This window comes from Callorhinchus milii, unplaced genomic scaffold, assembly GCF_018977255.1.
Source record: "Callorhinchus milii isolate IMCB2004 unplaced genomic scaffold, IMCB_Cmil_1.0 Scaffold5, whole genome shotgun sequence".
NCBI lineage: Eukaryota > Metazoa > Chordata > Chondrichthyes > Chimaeriformes > Callorhinchidae > Callorhinchus > Callorhinchus milii.
The window spans coordinates 22,547,053-22,562,191 of NW_024704746.1; the positions used below are offsets into that span (position 1 = coordinate 22,547,053).

Sequence of the window (15,139 nt, forward strand, 5' to 3'; positions counted from 1 at the left end):
GTGCAGATGGCTGGTTTGCAAATAACATCCTTTATTGAATTTTTCCACAATGTCTTACAAAAAGTTCAAAAAGCCAGTCAAAAAATACATTATGTACAAAAAATGTCCATGTGTGGGAAGCTTCTGCAACTTCTATTAACTAGCACTTTGAGCCGTCGTCTCAGACTTCTTGGGTGTAACTGTATCGTCTGCCTACAAAAAAGGAAGAAAGCCCAAGATTGACTTTTTGTCCTAAAATGTTTGACGTCAATGCAAGAACTGTTCCCTACACTCAAGTGGCAACAGTCAACAAGACGTCAGCCTGTGCACCTCATTAGATGGTTTCTTAACTGTAGGTTAATTTGACCATTTCCAAAAGGGAGTCTCTCCAAGGTTAGTCAGCTTTCAACATAAGAGGCTGCAGTCAACACACTTGTCATTTTGCAATGAGAGGACTAAGTGAATTATTCAGCAATCATCATAATACTTTACAAAATGTTCAGCTTGTGTTCCAAGAATTGCATACTGCAATGCAACTGAAAAGTTCCTACTGTTGAAACCGTTCCTTCTGTGTATAACGATGGAATTATCCAAATTTTAAACCCCCAAAACCAGGTACATGGGGCTTCATTCTACAATCAGGACATAAGGTCACCATCTGTGCAGGACTCTTGTGTTTTAAAAGGGACACTTTTTTAAAAAAATTGCATAACTAAACATGACTGTTATTGAATGAGAAAGTTACATCACTCTCAATATCTACCCAGTGGCTCAGTAACAAACAGGATTGTTGTTAGCATTTCCTGCTTTGAGAGATTCGAGTTCAAGTGAAGCCGTATCAGATTCTTGTACAATTCTCTTAATCCCACCCCCCGCAATCACTGGTTTCAGAGGCCATAATGTAAAAGGATTGATTAATCAGAGCCTAATACTGAACTTACCACCATTTCCACAGACATTCCGTTCCGACTGTGGGCTGCATCACCACATCCACCATTGACAGTAGATTCCTCCTGCTTGGGTTTCTTCGGCTCATTGTCAACCCTCTCACCATCTTCCTCTGGCTTCCTCTGCAATGTGAACTTTGAAAGTTTACATAACTTTTGACACTCATTTACCAGCATGCTCCACAGATCACCATTTTAACCAAATCACTAACTGTTTTTCCTTCTCCATACGACAAGTTTTTAAGTTTTAATCCATCACCACCTCCTACTGAATTTTCCTGTACTGAACAAGTGCCTCAGAATTAGCCACAGTAATGACAGTCGAAACCAGGTGGACAGACAGTTAACCACAGCATTTTTATAAAGCGTCCTTCACACCAGACGGTTCTCAGAGTGCTCATCATAAGTAAGACGCCACTTGGAAATAGCCAAAAGCCCTGATCAAACATTCTTTTCACTGAGTCAAGTAGAGGTCTACCAGCATCAAGTTACTAAGCAATTTTTTGGGCTCCCTCCCTACAATAGGAGATAGTGAGAGAGTTGGCAGCCTTTCGGGAGTTCCTGCAGTACGGCAACTATCCCACTGGAAAATTCAGATAATCATTTTACAGGATTAGTTGCACAGATTAGATTTCCTGACACTGAAGAGGTCAAGTGACCACTAGGTAGGAAGGAGCTATTGCACCTGCAGCTTTCAAGTCTTTAATCCAATTGTGAATACAAGCCATGCTCTGTAATTCTGACTTGCTTCTCTTCATCCTTAAAATTCACTGCTCCTCTTGGTCAAACTGGTTCTCATTTGCCCAAACTATCAATAAACTACACACCAGAAGGTCCTGTCTGCATCTATACAAGTGTGATTCAACTCAACAGTCAGGAAGTTTAGCCCCAGTGGCAGATGACTCACCTTTTTCCGTACTAAATGAGAGATATTAGATACACAATTTGAAGCAGCTGTTGACGAGCTAGAAGTGGAGGCTTCATCAGATGCTTTTCTGACCGGTATCTGAAACAGGATTGAGAAGTTATGAAAGAGCTGAACTATATCTATCCCTAGTTAATTCCTTATTGTATGAATTGCAGCTGCATGTCAATTCAGTGGATTCAGTGGGCGTTCACCCACAAATATACAGTCAATTCACTTTACAGTGTGTTCTGTGAAGCGCTTTGGGACGTCCTCCCGACGTGAAAAGCGCTATATCAAATGCAAGGATTATTGTTATTATTATCTTTTCCCAGATAGAATAAATAACAATAAGCACCTTATCACGTCTTTAAGACGTCTCAAAGCACTTCACAGATTATACTGTAAAGTGATTTGACTGTACTTCGTGGTGAAACTACATTTAAAGCTCACTATAAAGTCACTATATTTGCAATAACTTACCGCTATTGCAGGCGCACTGCTCAAGTTACTTCCTGATGCAAAACCCGAAGAGGCCGGTGCTCCAGACTGGAGAGAAACAAAAGGTGTTACTCACGATACAATAGTCAAGTCAACTTTTGAATGATTTGGTAGCAGTCACCTGTAATCGTCCCAAAACCCTGCATCAAACTTAACTATGCATACTCTCTTCCAATTACAGGAGTTTACTCAACTTTCACCACTACATCTCCAAGTTATCACCAAGTCAGGTGATTTATTCACACTAATGTCAATAGCCTTTTTGATAGTCATCAAAAGCAATGATGGCAGAGTGTTAAGGACATACAGTACTAACCTTCCCTCACTCCCATTACAAAACTGAACAAAGGGAACAAACTCATTTCCCAGTTGGTGCTGCAAGTTAATTCCACCCAACATTACTAATCCATCCACCCCACCCCCCAGTTACCATCTACTGACCAGTGTTGCCTTAAGAGCTTCCTTAGTGGCTTTCCCATCACTTTTGGATTCTTCTGCATCTTCAATTTTTGCCTTGATCTCTGGCAGCAGCTCTTTAAGCTCCTCAATCTCTCGTTTGTCTTCATTAACCGCATCAGTGTCTTTGGCAGGAGATTTTCCCTTCTCTTCCATTTTCTCGATCCTTTCTGTTAACATGGCTGTGGATATGGAATTATAATAACTGCTTACCTATAGTCTTAGGAGGAGCATTATCAGGAGCTGCAAGATAACTACAGTGAACTTTTTACTTTGGTCAAGGTTTGAAACTTTCATCGAGCTGTGCACAAAGCCATTAAGCTAGAGATTTACTCCACAAACACCATAAAAGGTTACACAACTCACCTAGCCTCTTCTCTATTACAGAGAATGACTGCTTGAAGTTCTTCACAGACAGATCGTATTGATTGTTAAAGCTATAAGCCAACCCGAGCTGATAATGAGTCTCAGCCAGTAGCCGGCTATGTGGCGCAAGATGTTTCTCCTGAATGTTCAGGCATTCGGTAAAATCCTCAATGGACTGAATGTAGTTTTCTGAAATCAAATAATATTCTAAAGTCAAGCTCAAATGCAATAACAATCAACAATCATAATCACTGTTACAGCAGATGGAATATAACTGCCTTCTTGGTTGGCATCACAGAACTCAACAACCAATTGTACAGATAAAACAAACAAGATATCATCACAAAAGATTTATCTAGGAAAGTTGACAAAGACATCAATTAGAAGTTGGCTGTTTTACAACATAAACTTACCAGATTCTATTCCGACTTCACCCAGTTTCAGATATGCCTGAGCTGCGTAGAGTTGAGCTTCTTTAGTTTCTTGCCTGAAAGATTGAGCGCAGTCGTATTCAGTTAGGATTCCTTGCATCATAACATAACTTGTAGGAGCAGAAGTAGGCCATTCGGCCCTTTAAGCCTGCCCCGCCATTCAATCATGGCTGATCTTTTAATCTGAAATCATTAGACAGTGAAAGACTAATGGCAACACAAATTAACACCACAGCAAGTGGTGATGGGGGCAGAGAACAGACCAGAACGGGTTCTTACATTTATAACATCCAGTGAAGGTCATGCAAAGAGATCCTTGCCTAACGCCAATTGAGGCAACTGAAGGGACACAGATCTCCCAATTGTAATATTTCAGAATGTGAATGTGACTAAACCCATATAGTCTAAGATCATCCGTCAGGTGTTGCCCTCAATGAAATGCAGACAAAAAACAAATTCCATCCTTCTCAACTGGGTGGTGCTGAGCCCTTTATTAAGAGGCAACTAACTAAATAAATTGCTTGCATTGGGTTGGTTTTCCAGATTAGAAGGGACAAGATGGAAGAGCAGCTTTCTACAATTCAGGATGCTTGGTCTTACCTTTTGAAAATTACATTTGCCAATTCGAGCATTTCCCAGGCCAGTTGCAAATTATCAACCTCCTCACTTTCTGCGTCCTACAAATAAAATGTCTGCATTAAACTCACAGGAAATAAAACCTCATGTTATTAGTGTTTGAAGATACTTAGTATTTACGGGGGTAATACCTTCAAATAAAAATAATAATTTGATCTCTCAATCCATGACCGTTTGTGGGACGCTGCTGTGCGCAATTCGCTGCTGTGTTTCGCCCACAAAATATACAGTCAATTCACTTTACTGTATATTCTGTGAAGCGCTTTGAGGCGTTTCGAAGACATGATAAGGCACTGTATAAAATACAAGGATTATTATACGATAAAGTATCACCTTCTCCACGGGAGCCTCTTCCTTCTCATCTTCACTCCCTTCTGTAGCACAGGAAGCATCTGTAAAAACATTGGTTACGGCTTTAAATTTAGGAATAAAAACTTCATTTGTTAAAAAAAATTGTACAATCTGGTTAATAAGTCACAGGGCTGAAAATATTTCCATCGTAATTTAGTTTGGAGAGACATTTGCTTAGGTAACATGTCACATTCTAGTAGTTAAGAAATCTTCTGGAGTGAGTTCTAAGCAACTTTGAGAGTCGGGTTTAAGGTACCGAATGGCATACTAATATCACTTGACACATCCAAGTGTGTGATGGACTCAAATGCACATCTTATGAACTTAAAAGTACAATTAACCATTTGAAAATTCCAATCCATTTTTGTGAATGCAAATAAACCTTGAAACAGCCAATTATAAAAGTTGGTCAGTCTTGTCAAGGACTTCGCACAAGATCAAAATTAAGAGAACAGCTGTAAAGCTGTTGGTATTGTGAAGTTTCCAGCAGGTGGATTTTACTAAACTATCCTAATAGTCAACCTCGAGAGTGGTCCACATGCAAGGAATCATACCAGATCAATGGTCTGCAAGGATAATGCAAAGCATTTTTTTGGGTGTTCTAGAAGAGGAAGTTACTCAAGATATTTAATACTCCTTTACTTAAGCCTGGCAGGATTTAACATTCGCAAAGGAAACATTGAACATAAGTTTGCAAAGATTTTCAACCCTGCTTTTATACACCTACAATAGTGTCAAGATTCATGCATTGTTGTTTTATTCTAAAAGACTGCCTTCTGTAGTCATAACCATTGAAGGCAGTTTTATCCCCAGTGAGTAACAGCTGTTTCCATTCCCTTTTGTGCTCTTCAAAGTACAGCTAAGTGGACAGATTTACTAAGCATTCAAAAACCAGTTGTGTTGAATTTGGATACTAGTCATTAGTTTCAACTCAAAGCAAGTCAGAGAATTGCATACATTTCACGAGGTTCTTCCTTTAATCATTTAATTTAAACTGGTTAGCTTTGTAAGTCTGAACACTTATTCTTATTTTAATACCTTCACCCTCTTCCATTGGTTCTTCAGGATTGGCTTGTTCCTCCTCTTGATCATCAGTATGAGACTTCTCAAATGTATCTTCAATTGGTTCCTGAGCCTCTTTAAGAACTTCCTCCTTGACAATATTCTGACTTTCTTTCTCGCCTTCATTTTTCATTTCATCCGTAACAGATTTTTTATCCGATTCTTCGATCTTCACAGGAATGGCAGTTTTTTCCTCATCTTTGCCAGGCTTAACCCCATCAGAAATGGCTTTTCCTTCCAGTTCACTTTTACCAGCGACATCTGCATCCACCATTGCTGGAGCAGTCCTTTCCACGGGAGGGACTTGGTCTACGATGGTATCACCTTTCTCCAGAGGATGATCTTCTCCAGTTGTCAATTTAGCAGCACTAATCTGGACACTTTCTTCCTTGGCAGCTTCCGCCGGCTTGATATCCCCAGTCTCCTCCATAGGATGGTCCTTTTCTGCTATCTTGTTGCTATCATCATTCTGTACTATTTCTACCTTGGTGGAATCCTCAGCTTGTTTCTCTATAGGTTGGCTCTCTACAGTTGCCTTCTTGCCAGCATCGATCTGTACAGTTTCTTCCATGGCTTCATCCTTCTCACCTTCAACCTTCTCCATAGGCTGGACTTCTTCTGTTGCTTGTTTTCCAGCTTCAGCATCAGCCTTTGCTTCCTTGGTGGAATCCTTTTGTTCCTCATCATCATCCTTTTCCACAGGGAGATCTACTGTAGCCTCTTTGCCTGCTCCCACTTGTTCTTTACAATCAGTATCTTCTTCCTGCAAAATCCCTTTCTTTATTTCCTTGCTAGAGTCTTCCTCCTCCTGAAGGCCATCTCCTTTTCCCTTCATTTGTCCAGCATCGTTTTGGTCAATGGTCTTCATTTCATTCTGGTCAGGGCTCTCCTTGTTTGTAGGGCACTTGACTTCTTCATCCTTGTCAGTATTGCTCATTTCCATAGGATCAACTTTTTCTTCCTTTCCACCTTGATCACCGTCAGCTTTAGATGCAACCTCACTTTCTGCTGGCTTGCTTTCTTCTGCTAGTGCTGCATACACCTGTTCCCTCAATTCATCCCTCTCTTTTTCTATACACGTTAAGGAAAAAGAATGCGTAAAATGTTCAGTTTGGCTAATCACCATCAATAGTCTGGATGAGATTTTATCTGGACAAGTTCACAAGGAGAGTGAAAAAGAAAATAAAGTATCTATCCAAGGCAATGAGGGATAAGAGAGATTTTATTCAGTGAAGAGCAGGCAAGTAGGTTGTAAAACAAGACTGAAGGAAGTTAGGTCCAATGCATAAAGTCAGGGAAACTACCAACTTTACCAATCCCAGTTTCTCTTCTTCCCCCCCACCCAACCCATTTTGTTCCCTTTAGGCGACCCAGGTAATGCACCAATTCCTGCTTACCAACTCTGCTCAAGTTAGACGTTAACTGAAAAGTCAGAACAGGGGTTAGAATAGAAATGATCATCAAAAATACCAATGTAACAGGTCAGTCAACATAGATAAGTAAATTCCACTTATAACTCTGTTGCCAAAAAAAACCTAGATGTATTGGGATTTCAGGTATTTTACAGCTGGGACTGCTGGTCAGATTGCTTGGAGCAGACATTCGTGCAGAAATGCTATGGACTACTGAAGTGTGCTGTGGTTAGGTTCTCAATGGGCAGAACTTCACAAGATCACAACAGTGGCACATCTGTCTCCAATCAGTGGCTCTAAATACAACAGTTACTGAGAAACAAATCTTTCCACCACCATATTGAGGTGTATGGACAAGTCAGTCCAATTTGTTCAATCTTTCAACAGAAAATTTTAACCTAGAATTTGTGCACTGAGCAGAGGAAGGGCCAATGAAGTAATTATTTTCAGTTTAGCAGAATAAATGATGCAACTTCAATCCCCTTTTAACAGGCAGATTTGCCAACTCATATGATCATTTCATATTTTCCGCTTTATCAATGGGGACAAGAGTTACTACAGTTACTACAGGAGTAGATTTGAGAGGATTACACAATATTCCATTCTCTATCCAAATCACTGTGGGCTCATACCTAATTAACTATTACAATCTATCCTGTTCACAGGTTGCATACTTGCAAGTACAGGAGAAACAACTTCCTGCACTTAAAAAGGCAGATGACTGGGCTCTCAGCCAGTCACTAATGTCACTTTCTGCAAGATGTGCACATGCACAATAACATCAGTAGTAACTGGTTCACACAAAGGTCCACTAATTTTCCACCGGAATGCATATTGGACCCAGGCAACCACTTGAAGAGATGTTTCCTTGTTCTGACATGGGGTCAACTTCCACTTGTATGTGGATGACACCCAACTCTACCGTTCTGCCTCCACCCTCGACTCCAGGACCCACTGCTGTGTTGACAGAATGTCTGTCAGACATCACGTCCTGGATGAGAACTAACTTTCTTCAGTTGAACGTCAACAAGACCGAGGCACCCCTGACTGGCTCCCTTCAGTGCCTCCTCACCTCAGGCGCACCTCAGCTTCACCATCCACAGTTGGACACTCCACCTTGCTAAGTCAGCCCAGAACCTTGGGGTCTTGTTTGACCCTCAACTATCCTTTCTACTCCACATCTGCCCCATGATCCGCTCTGCCTTCCCCCACCTACACGTCACCCGGTTCCAACACCGCCTCACACTGCAGACCGCTGAAACCCTCATACATGTTTTCATTACATTGAGGTTCGACTATGCAAACTCATTGCTTGTTGGCCTCCCCAACTCCTCCCTCCACAGGCTGCAGATCATCCAGAACTCTGCAGCCCGTGTCCTCTCCCGCACCAGGCTCCGAGACCCTATTTATTATCCCCCATTCTTGCCCAACTCCACTGGCTTCCAATCACACAGAGAATACAGTTCAAGATCCTGGTCCTCACCCTCAAAGCCCTTCATGGTCTTGCTCCCCCCTACCTCTCCAATCTCCTAACCCCCTACCATCCTGTTCGCTCCCTCCGCTCAGCGGGCTCCCACCTGTTTCACGTTCCCTGCCTTGCTCGCCACATTATCGGTAGGTGGGCGTTGTGCACCCACCCCCTGGAACTCCATCCTGCAGTCCCTCCGTCTCGCCCCCTCCCTTGCTACCTTCAAGACCCAACCTCTTCAACCGTGCTTTCGATCTCCCTGCTTCCCCCCTGGCTCCACCACGGGTCCATAACTCTGCCTGTCCAGTGCCTTGGGACGTCCTCCCAATGTGAAAGGCGCTATACAAATGTGATTTTGTTGTTGTTGTTATCCTCCATCTGCATGTAAAGTCTAGATTACAATACTGCGGACTCCTGTAGCTAAGTGGTCAGAGCACTCGCTTTGCAAGTGAGAGACCCGAGTTCAATTCCAGGCAGAGGGCGAAACCTTGGGCAAGTTTCCTTACTCCACACAGAGCCTAATAATAATCCCTCCAAAAAAAAAAACCCAATAATAAATAGGTCATTTTCAATCCATGACTGTTTGTGGGACATTGCTGTGCGCAATTGGCTGCCGGGTTCGCCCACAAATATACAGTCAATTCACCTTACAGTATATTCTGTGAAGCGCTTTGGGACGTCGAGAAGACGTGAAAGGTGCTATATCAAATGTGAGGATTATTATTATTACTATTATAATACTGGGTTTCCACATTTAAAATGGCTCTAGTCATAAAAAATGTATTTGCAATTTGCATGTATGTCTTAAGCAAGCAAGTTAAAAACTGACTTAAAAGTTACTCCAGGGGTGAGCAAAAATTCTGGAATGGTAAAAGCACTTTCCTTTCTCAAACACCAGGGTAGAGTAGTTCCTCAAGACCTATTTATCTCAGTATGAAGAGGAATGGAGTGGTGGAAGATTACCTAAAACTTAAACAGTCCTTGTGGGGGTCACTTATGGCATTTATACATCACACTAACTTATTGCAAATGTACAACAGCAAAACCGCTTGACACAGCCACTCCACACTAAGGCAAGCAAATGGGTGAAGGTCTGTAGGAGCAATGTGCAAAGCGTTGATCAACCACAACATCACTCTCTCCTAGATAACTATGCTAATATTGCTCAACAATCTAGATACTCACCGTTCATATGTCCTGCACTTTCTATTTTGGAATCCTTTGCAGGTGCTGCTGTAGCCTCTTCATCATCATTATCTTCCTCTTCATCATCATCGTCATCTTCTTCTGGAACTCCCTCCAGGGCATTGCCAAGAACCCCACTCTCCATTCTAAAAGATGAGATGGAGTGCAATTTCTCTTGCAATCATTTGTAAAATATGCATTGAATAACCACTGGATAGCGCTCAGTTAAGCTACAAGTTCACAAATTGATCACCAAGTTGCAATCATAAAGTTCAGCTTAAAAAAAATCTTTGACAATGTTGATCTATTTCTAGACTAACCTTGCCAACTCCAGAAGGGCTTTTCCATAACAGAAGTAGGCTTCTCCACATTCATTTGCCATCTCTCCATGCTTTGTGCTCCTGGGAGGATAGAAAGAGGGAGATGAACAAATAGTCTGTATACAAATACATACAATATGAATCAATGGTGTATCTCAATATATAGTCTTTATTAATATCAGACTTGATCAAAAGATACTTACAACAATCTGCACGCATCCTGAAAGGCATTGACAGCTGCTAGAAAGTCCTGCATTACCATGTGTCTCTTTCCAGTTCCAAGTAGCTTCATTGCTTCTACACAGTTAGTCCTAGAATAGAAAAATGTTAATGGTATCCTCCAGTTCAAAGACAAAAAAGCCATATCTCACGCATAAGATGTACAGTACAACTAAGTCTTATAACAAGACATACATTATGCTGGAACCACCTGCATTGCCTCACAGGTGATTGACTGTACACATCCTCCAAGAGTTTTGCTAGCTAGACCAATCTTTGTTAACATTCACGTTTTCCATCTCCATCACATTCAACCTCAATCCAAGCAAAATGCTCCATTCCTGTCACCAGAATAGCCATAAAACGCACTGGAGTTCCATTTAAAGCTCTGTAAGTCGGCGCAGGACAATACAAAGGGGAAACAGGCTTTTAAAAGTGCCACATAAAGTAGAAGAGATGAAACGCAAGGTTCCTGTGTGAGTTTTTATTGCAGGAAATTTAGCAGATGGTATTTACAAGTACAATCCAAGGTTCCAATCACCAATACAATGAAGCAATGATTAGTCTCCAAACTACAGGAAGACTAAGAACAATTTATAAAGTGATGGGAAGCAGCAATTCCCATTTATATATTGGTTGCAGATGAGGTGAAATTAAGTGTTCATATAACTGAACAAGATCTCTTCAAACCAGATTGTTACACACTACATTGAAAGCGCTTCTCTATACCTGTGGTAATCTCTCTTATATGAAATCAAACTTCTTTGAACTTTTTTAAAATTAAAACAAAACAGTCTTCATTCATCTTTGTTATTGATCACCACTTGTAATATAAGCTGCCCAAGAAATTCCTTGCCACAAACTGACATTTGCTAATAAAAGTTACTTTATAATAAATCCTGTTAAGTGTTTGAGCCTCCTTCTGACTGAATAGCACTTGAATCACACACAAAGATTATATAATATTGACAATTAAAGTAATACAGCAAGTTTAAACTGAGGCAGGAAATATCTGAAAATGTGTTTCTTCAAACTATTTTCAGCCTTTTTTAAAAAATATGTGCATTGAAGTGAATTTTGAGATAAGACGAGCATTGTTGAACCTACTCACAAACTGACATGCCTCACTTAAAAATGGCTCTGTTCCAAGTAAAGTGAACTCAAGTTGGTAAGCAGAAGGCAGCATTTTGGATTAGTTATGCATACCTCTGAACATGTTCTTTGCAAAGAAAATGTTAACTTTTTTTTAAAAAAACACTGCCAGTTCCAGAACGCTAAATGCCATTCCAGGCGGAACAAGAGTTTGGAAAGGAAACTAATCATAATAATAATAATCCTTGCATTTAATAAAGCGCCTTATCACGTCTTCAAGACGTCTCAAAGCGCTTCACAGAATATACTGTAAAGCGAACCGACCGCATATTTTGTGGGTGAAACGCGGCAGCCAATTGCGCGCAGCAGCGTCCCGCGAGCAGTCATGGATTGAGTGCCCAAATTATTATTAACGCCATTTATTATTTAGTTATTTTATTGGTAACATTCGAACTATTTGGTGCTCGAACTTTTTAAAGCTACAAAAAAAGCATAAGACTGGTACTCGCTGGAACTTCACGAGTTGATGGCAATGGTCACTTCCGTCGACGTGCAAAAGAAAAGAAAAAAAAAACAGCTAAATTCAATTTTCTAAATCCACAAGAGGCACAAAACCCCGCACTGGCCGAGACTTTACCCTCTCCACACGTGCACCGAGTACTTACTCCCTATTGTTCCCATTGCTCCAATCCCAGAAAGGTCGAGACAGGGAAAGCTGCAGCAAATTAAACCTACGGTCTTGTAGTTAATAACACCCCACACCCACACCTCAAGCACTTCTACCACAATGGTCATTCGTTACCCACACACACTCATTTTCTTTTCAGTTGAAATGATTCCCCACTCGTGGCTGTGAGACTGGACGATCCGGTTTACCAGTGGACAAAAGCCTCACTGAGAGCGCAATCCTCTCTGTGAGGAGCCACATCTAACGTGGGTCAAAGGGACATACGGTGATCTGTTTGTATATCGCACCGCCGACAAAACGATGCGACACGAGAGGGGGATTCCTCGGGAGTAGATAGATAACCAGTCTGTGTGTCTGTGTGGGGTTGTGTGTGTGTGGGGGAGGGAGGGAGGGGGGAGGAATCACAAGAGGAACCGCGATCGTTTGCAACAACCTCTGCCTCCTTCACAGAAACCAGGCTCGCGAGCGAGGAGAGAAACGCGCAGAGCATTTCTTTTGGGGAAAAAAAACAATGAAATTGCCGCGGAGGAAGAGAGAGGAGAAGGGGGGGAGAGAGAGGGGGAAGGGGGGGGGGAGAGAGGAGGGGGGGAGGGGGGAAGAGAGGAGGGGGGGAGAGGGGGGGAGAGAGGAGGAAGGGGGGAGGGAGAGAGGGGGAGAAGAGAGAGGGGGAGGGGGAAGAGAGAGGGGGAGGGGGAAGAGAGGAGGGGGAGGAGAGAGGGGGGGAAGAGAGGGGAGTGGGGGGGGGAGGAGAGAGGGGGAAGAGGGGGAGTGGGGGGGGAGGAGAGAGGGGGGAAGAGAGGGGAGTGGGGGGGGGGAGAGAGAGGGAGAGAGGGGAGTGGGGGGGGGGGAGAGGAGAGAGAGAGAGGGGAGGGGGGGGGGAGGGAGAGGGGAGTGGGGGGGTAAAGCTAGTGAGCGAGGGGATCCGATAACCAGCAGAAGTGAGTGGTGAGTTGGGATCGTCACTAAAACGCTCGTCCCCCTCACCATCACTTGCCTTTGCACCGCGCTGTGCTCTCGGGGGGGAGGAGAGGGGGGGGGAGAGAGAGAGAGAGAGAGAGACGTTCCACATTGCAGCAAAACAACCCAAACAACAGCGCGGGGTGTGGGGGGTAACCACTACCACAACAACAACCGCCCAATGGAAAGGCTGGAAACCCCGACACACACACACACACACACAAAGAGGAGCCTTTACAGTTCTTCACACCCCCCCCTCACCCCAACAGTCACCGACCCCGAGCAACAGCCGTGAGGGGGGAGAGAGGGAGGAGGGAGGGGGGAGAGGGAGACAAAGAGGGGGGGGAGAGAGGAGAGAGAGAGAGGAAGAAGAGGAGAGGGAGGAAAGGGGAACGACGAGACGGAGGGAGATAGGGAGGGGGACGGAGTGAGGGAGAAGGCTCCCCCCACCACCACCACCGCTCACCCACCGCCACTCACCCCTCCACGCTGTCCAGGTCGCTGCGGGTAGACGTCGAGGCGCTGGGTTCCTTATCCGCCATTTCCAATGCTCCCTCTCTCTCCCTCTCTCTGGTTTATTATTTATTTGTTTGTGGGTTGTGCTATTATTACGACTTTCCCAGGTCTCGGGGCCCTCGGCAGCGGCTCTCAAAACGGCGGGGATTTACCTCTCTGTGTGTTTTTTTCCGGCGGGGGGGGGGGAGAGGGAGGGAAAAAAAACACGAAATAATCGGTTCCAGAGTTTTTTTTTCCTGCACTCCCCCTCTCACACTCACTCACTCTCTCTCTCTCTCTCTCTCTCTCCCCCTCTGCCTGTGCCCGGTCTCTCTCCCTCTCTCTCTCCTCTCCTCTCCCTCAGAGCCGTTCGGTTTAAAAATATGGCTGCGGACGAAAAGCGCTCCTCTTCCCGCCTTTTATTTACCTCACCGAACGTCACTTCCGGTTCACCTCTCACCCCGCCCCCTCCGCTCCTCCCCCGCGGGGCAATCAAAGTGGCGGGAAAACATTTAAAGGGCCCCCAGCTGTGATTTTTTTTTATCTATCTGTACCCATATGATCTCTCTCTCTCTATGTATATATATATTCATTGTCATTGGACTGGATTTGCTTCAAATGATGGATCTTTCGGGTTTGTTCTCAAACACATACAGCGGCTGCACTCGTACGGTCCAACTCACTTGGCGGTGTATCCCGTGAAGCGCTGCGAGACGCCCCCGGAGGCGCGATGAGGCCGCTGGACCCGAGCAAAGGCCGGGATTATTATTATTACATAAAAGGGGGGGGTTGCTGTACCACGTTCCAAACGGGCGAAGTTAATAATAATCCTTCCGTTTGGTGTCGCACCTTCTAATGCACAGAAAGAGGCCATTTGGCCCAACCAGTCTGGGCTGCTGTTTGTACTCCACGCGAGTCTCACCCCTCCTCTTCCTTTCCTTTATCCCTAAACCACTATTCTCTTCTCACACATTCGTCCATAAAAAAAATGTTCACAAGCACTCTCTGGCAAGATAGGATCACCAAAATGGGAGTCCTGTCCAGAGCAGAATATTGATAGTAGTAATAATAATAATCCTTGCATTTGATATTAGCTCCTTATCACATCTTTTGAGACGTCTCAAAACACTTCACAGAACATACTGTAAAGTGAATTGACTGTATATTTTGTGGGCAAAATGCAGCAGCCAATTGCACACAGCGGTGTCCCACAAACAGTCTTGGATTGAAGTGACCAATTTATTCTTTTTNGAAGGTATTATTACCCCCACAAAAGCGCCAATCGACTAACAACTGGGTTCCTACTTACTGCTAGGTAAACAGGAGTGTGTGTGGAGTAAAGAAACTTCAGCCCCGTCGGGAATCAAACGCATGTCTCTCGCTTGAGAGTGCTCTAACCCCTGAGCTTCAGGACTCCACGCATATTGACATCATGACTATATCATGAGTAGTTGTGCTGGACTGATCAAGTTGTCGGAATACCCAAAGACCATCTGCTTAAGTGTATGCTCTGGAACAAGGAAACGTTTTCTCTGTGGTGCTTCAAAGGCACTGAAACAAACCACCCAGCTGTGGAACATCAGCAAACACCTGGTTGACAACTGCCACAAATAGCAGTGAATGGTGGAGTGGCTCTATCAATAAGGGCTCATGACTTGAAATCCATGAAC

At 43.6% G+C, this 15,139-nt stretch overlaps 1 protein-coding gene across 4 annotated transcripts; it reads right to left on the reverse strand.

Annotated features, from left to right (window-relative positions):
- Positions 1–11: 11 nt before the first annotated feature.
- LOC103182770 (nuclear autoantigenic sperm protein (histone-binding)) lies at positions 12–13,933 on the reverse strand. 4 transcript variants are annotated; one of them, XM_042335205.1, is made up of 14 exons: positions 13,897–13,933; positions 10,222–10,329; positions 10,019–10,099; positions 9,699–9,844; positions 5,610–6,704; positions 4,554–4,612; positions 4,185–4,261; positions 3,567–3,640; positions 3,154–3,342; positions 2,773–2,969; positions 2,314–2,379; positions 1,834–1,932; positions 921–1,061; positions 12–192 (listed from the first exon to the last, which is right to left on the reverse strand). In XM_042335205.1, exons 2-14 carry the CDS (start codon positions 10,308–10,310, stop codon positions 136–138), a joined length of 2,370 nt encoding a protein of 789 aa, XP_042191139.1. In that variant the 5' UTR covers positions 10,311–10,329; positions 13,897–13,933; the 3' UTR covers positions 12–135. The 4 variants fall into 4 exon arrangements, with proteins under 4 accessions (XP_042191139.1, XP_042191137.1, XP_042191136.1 ...); XM_042335203.1 differs by lacking the exon at positions 13,897–13,933 and adding an exon at positions 13,455–13,670 and having other exon boundaries at positions 921–1,049; XM_042335202.1 differs by lacking the exon at positions 13,897–13,933 and adding an exon at positions 13,455–13,670.
- Positions 13,934–15,139: the final 1,206 nt, after the last annotated feature.

What these genes read in the sequence shown, in the direction of transcription:
- LOC103182770 (XM_042335202.1), bottom strand. Translation starts at nt 13,516, where the DNA reads ATGGCGGATAAGGAACCCAGCGCCTCGACGTCTACCCGCAGCGACCTG. An exon ending in GCCCTTCTGGAGTTGGCAAG is followed by an intron (nt 9,845 to 10,018) that starts GTTAGTCTAGAA and finishes CTCATCTTTTAG; the next exon opens with AATGGAGAGTGGGGTTCTTG. An exon ending in GCAAATGTAATTTTCAAAAG is followed by an intron (nt 3,641 to 4,184) that starts GTAAGACCAAGC and finishes TCAATCTTTCAG; the next exon opens with GCAAGAAACTAAAGAAGCTC.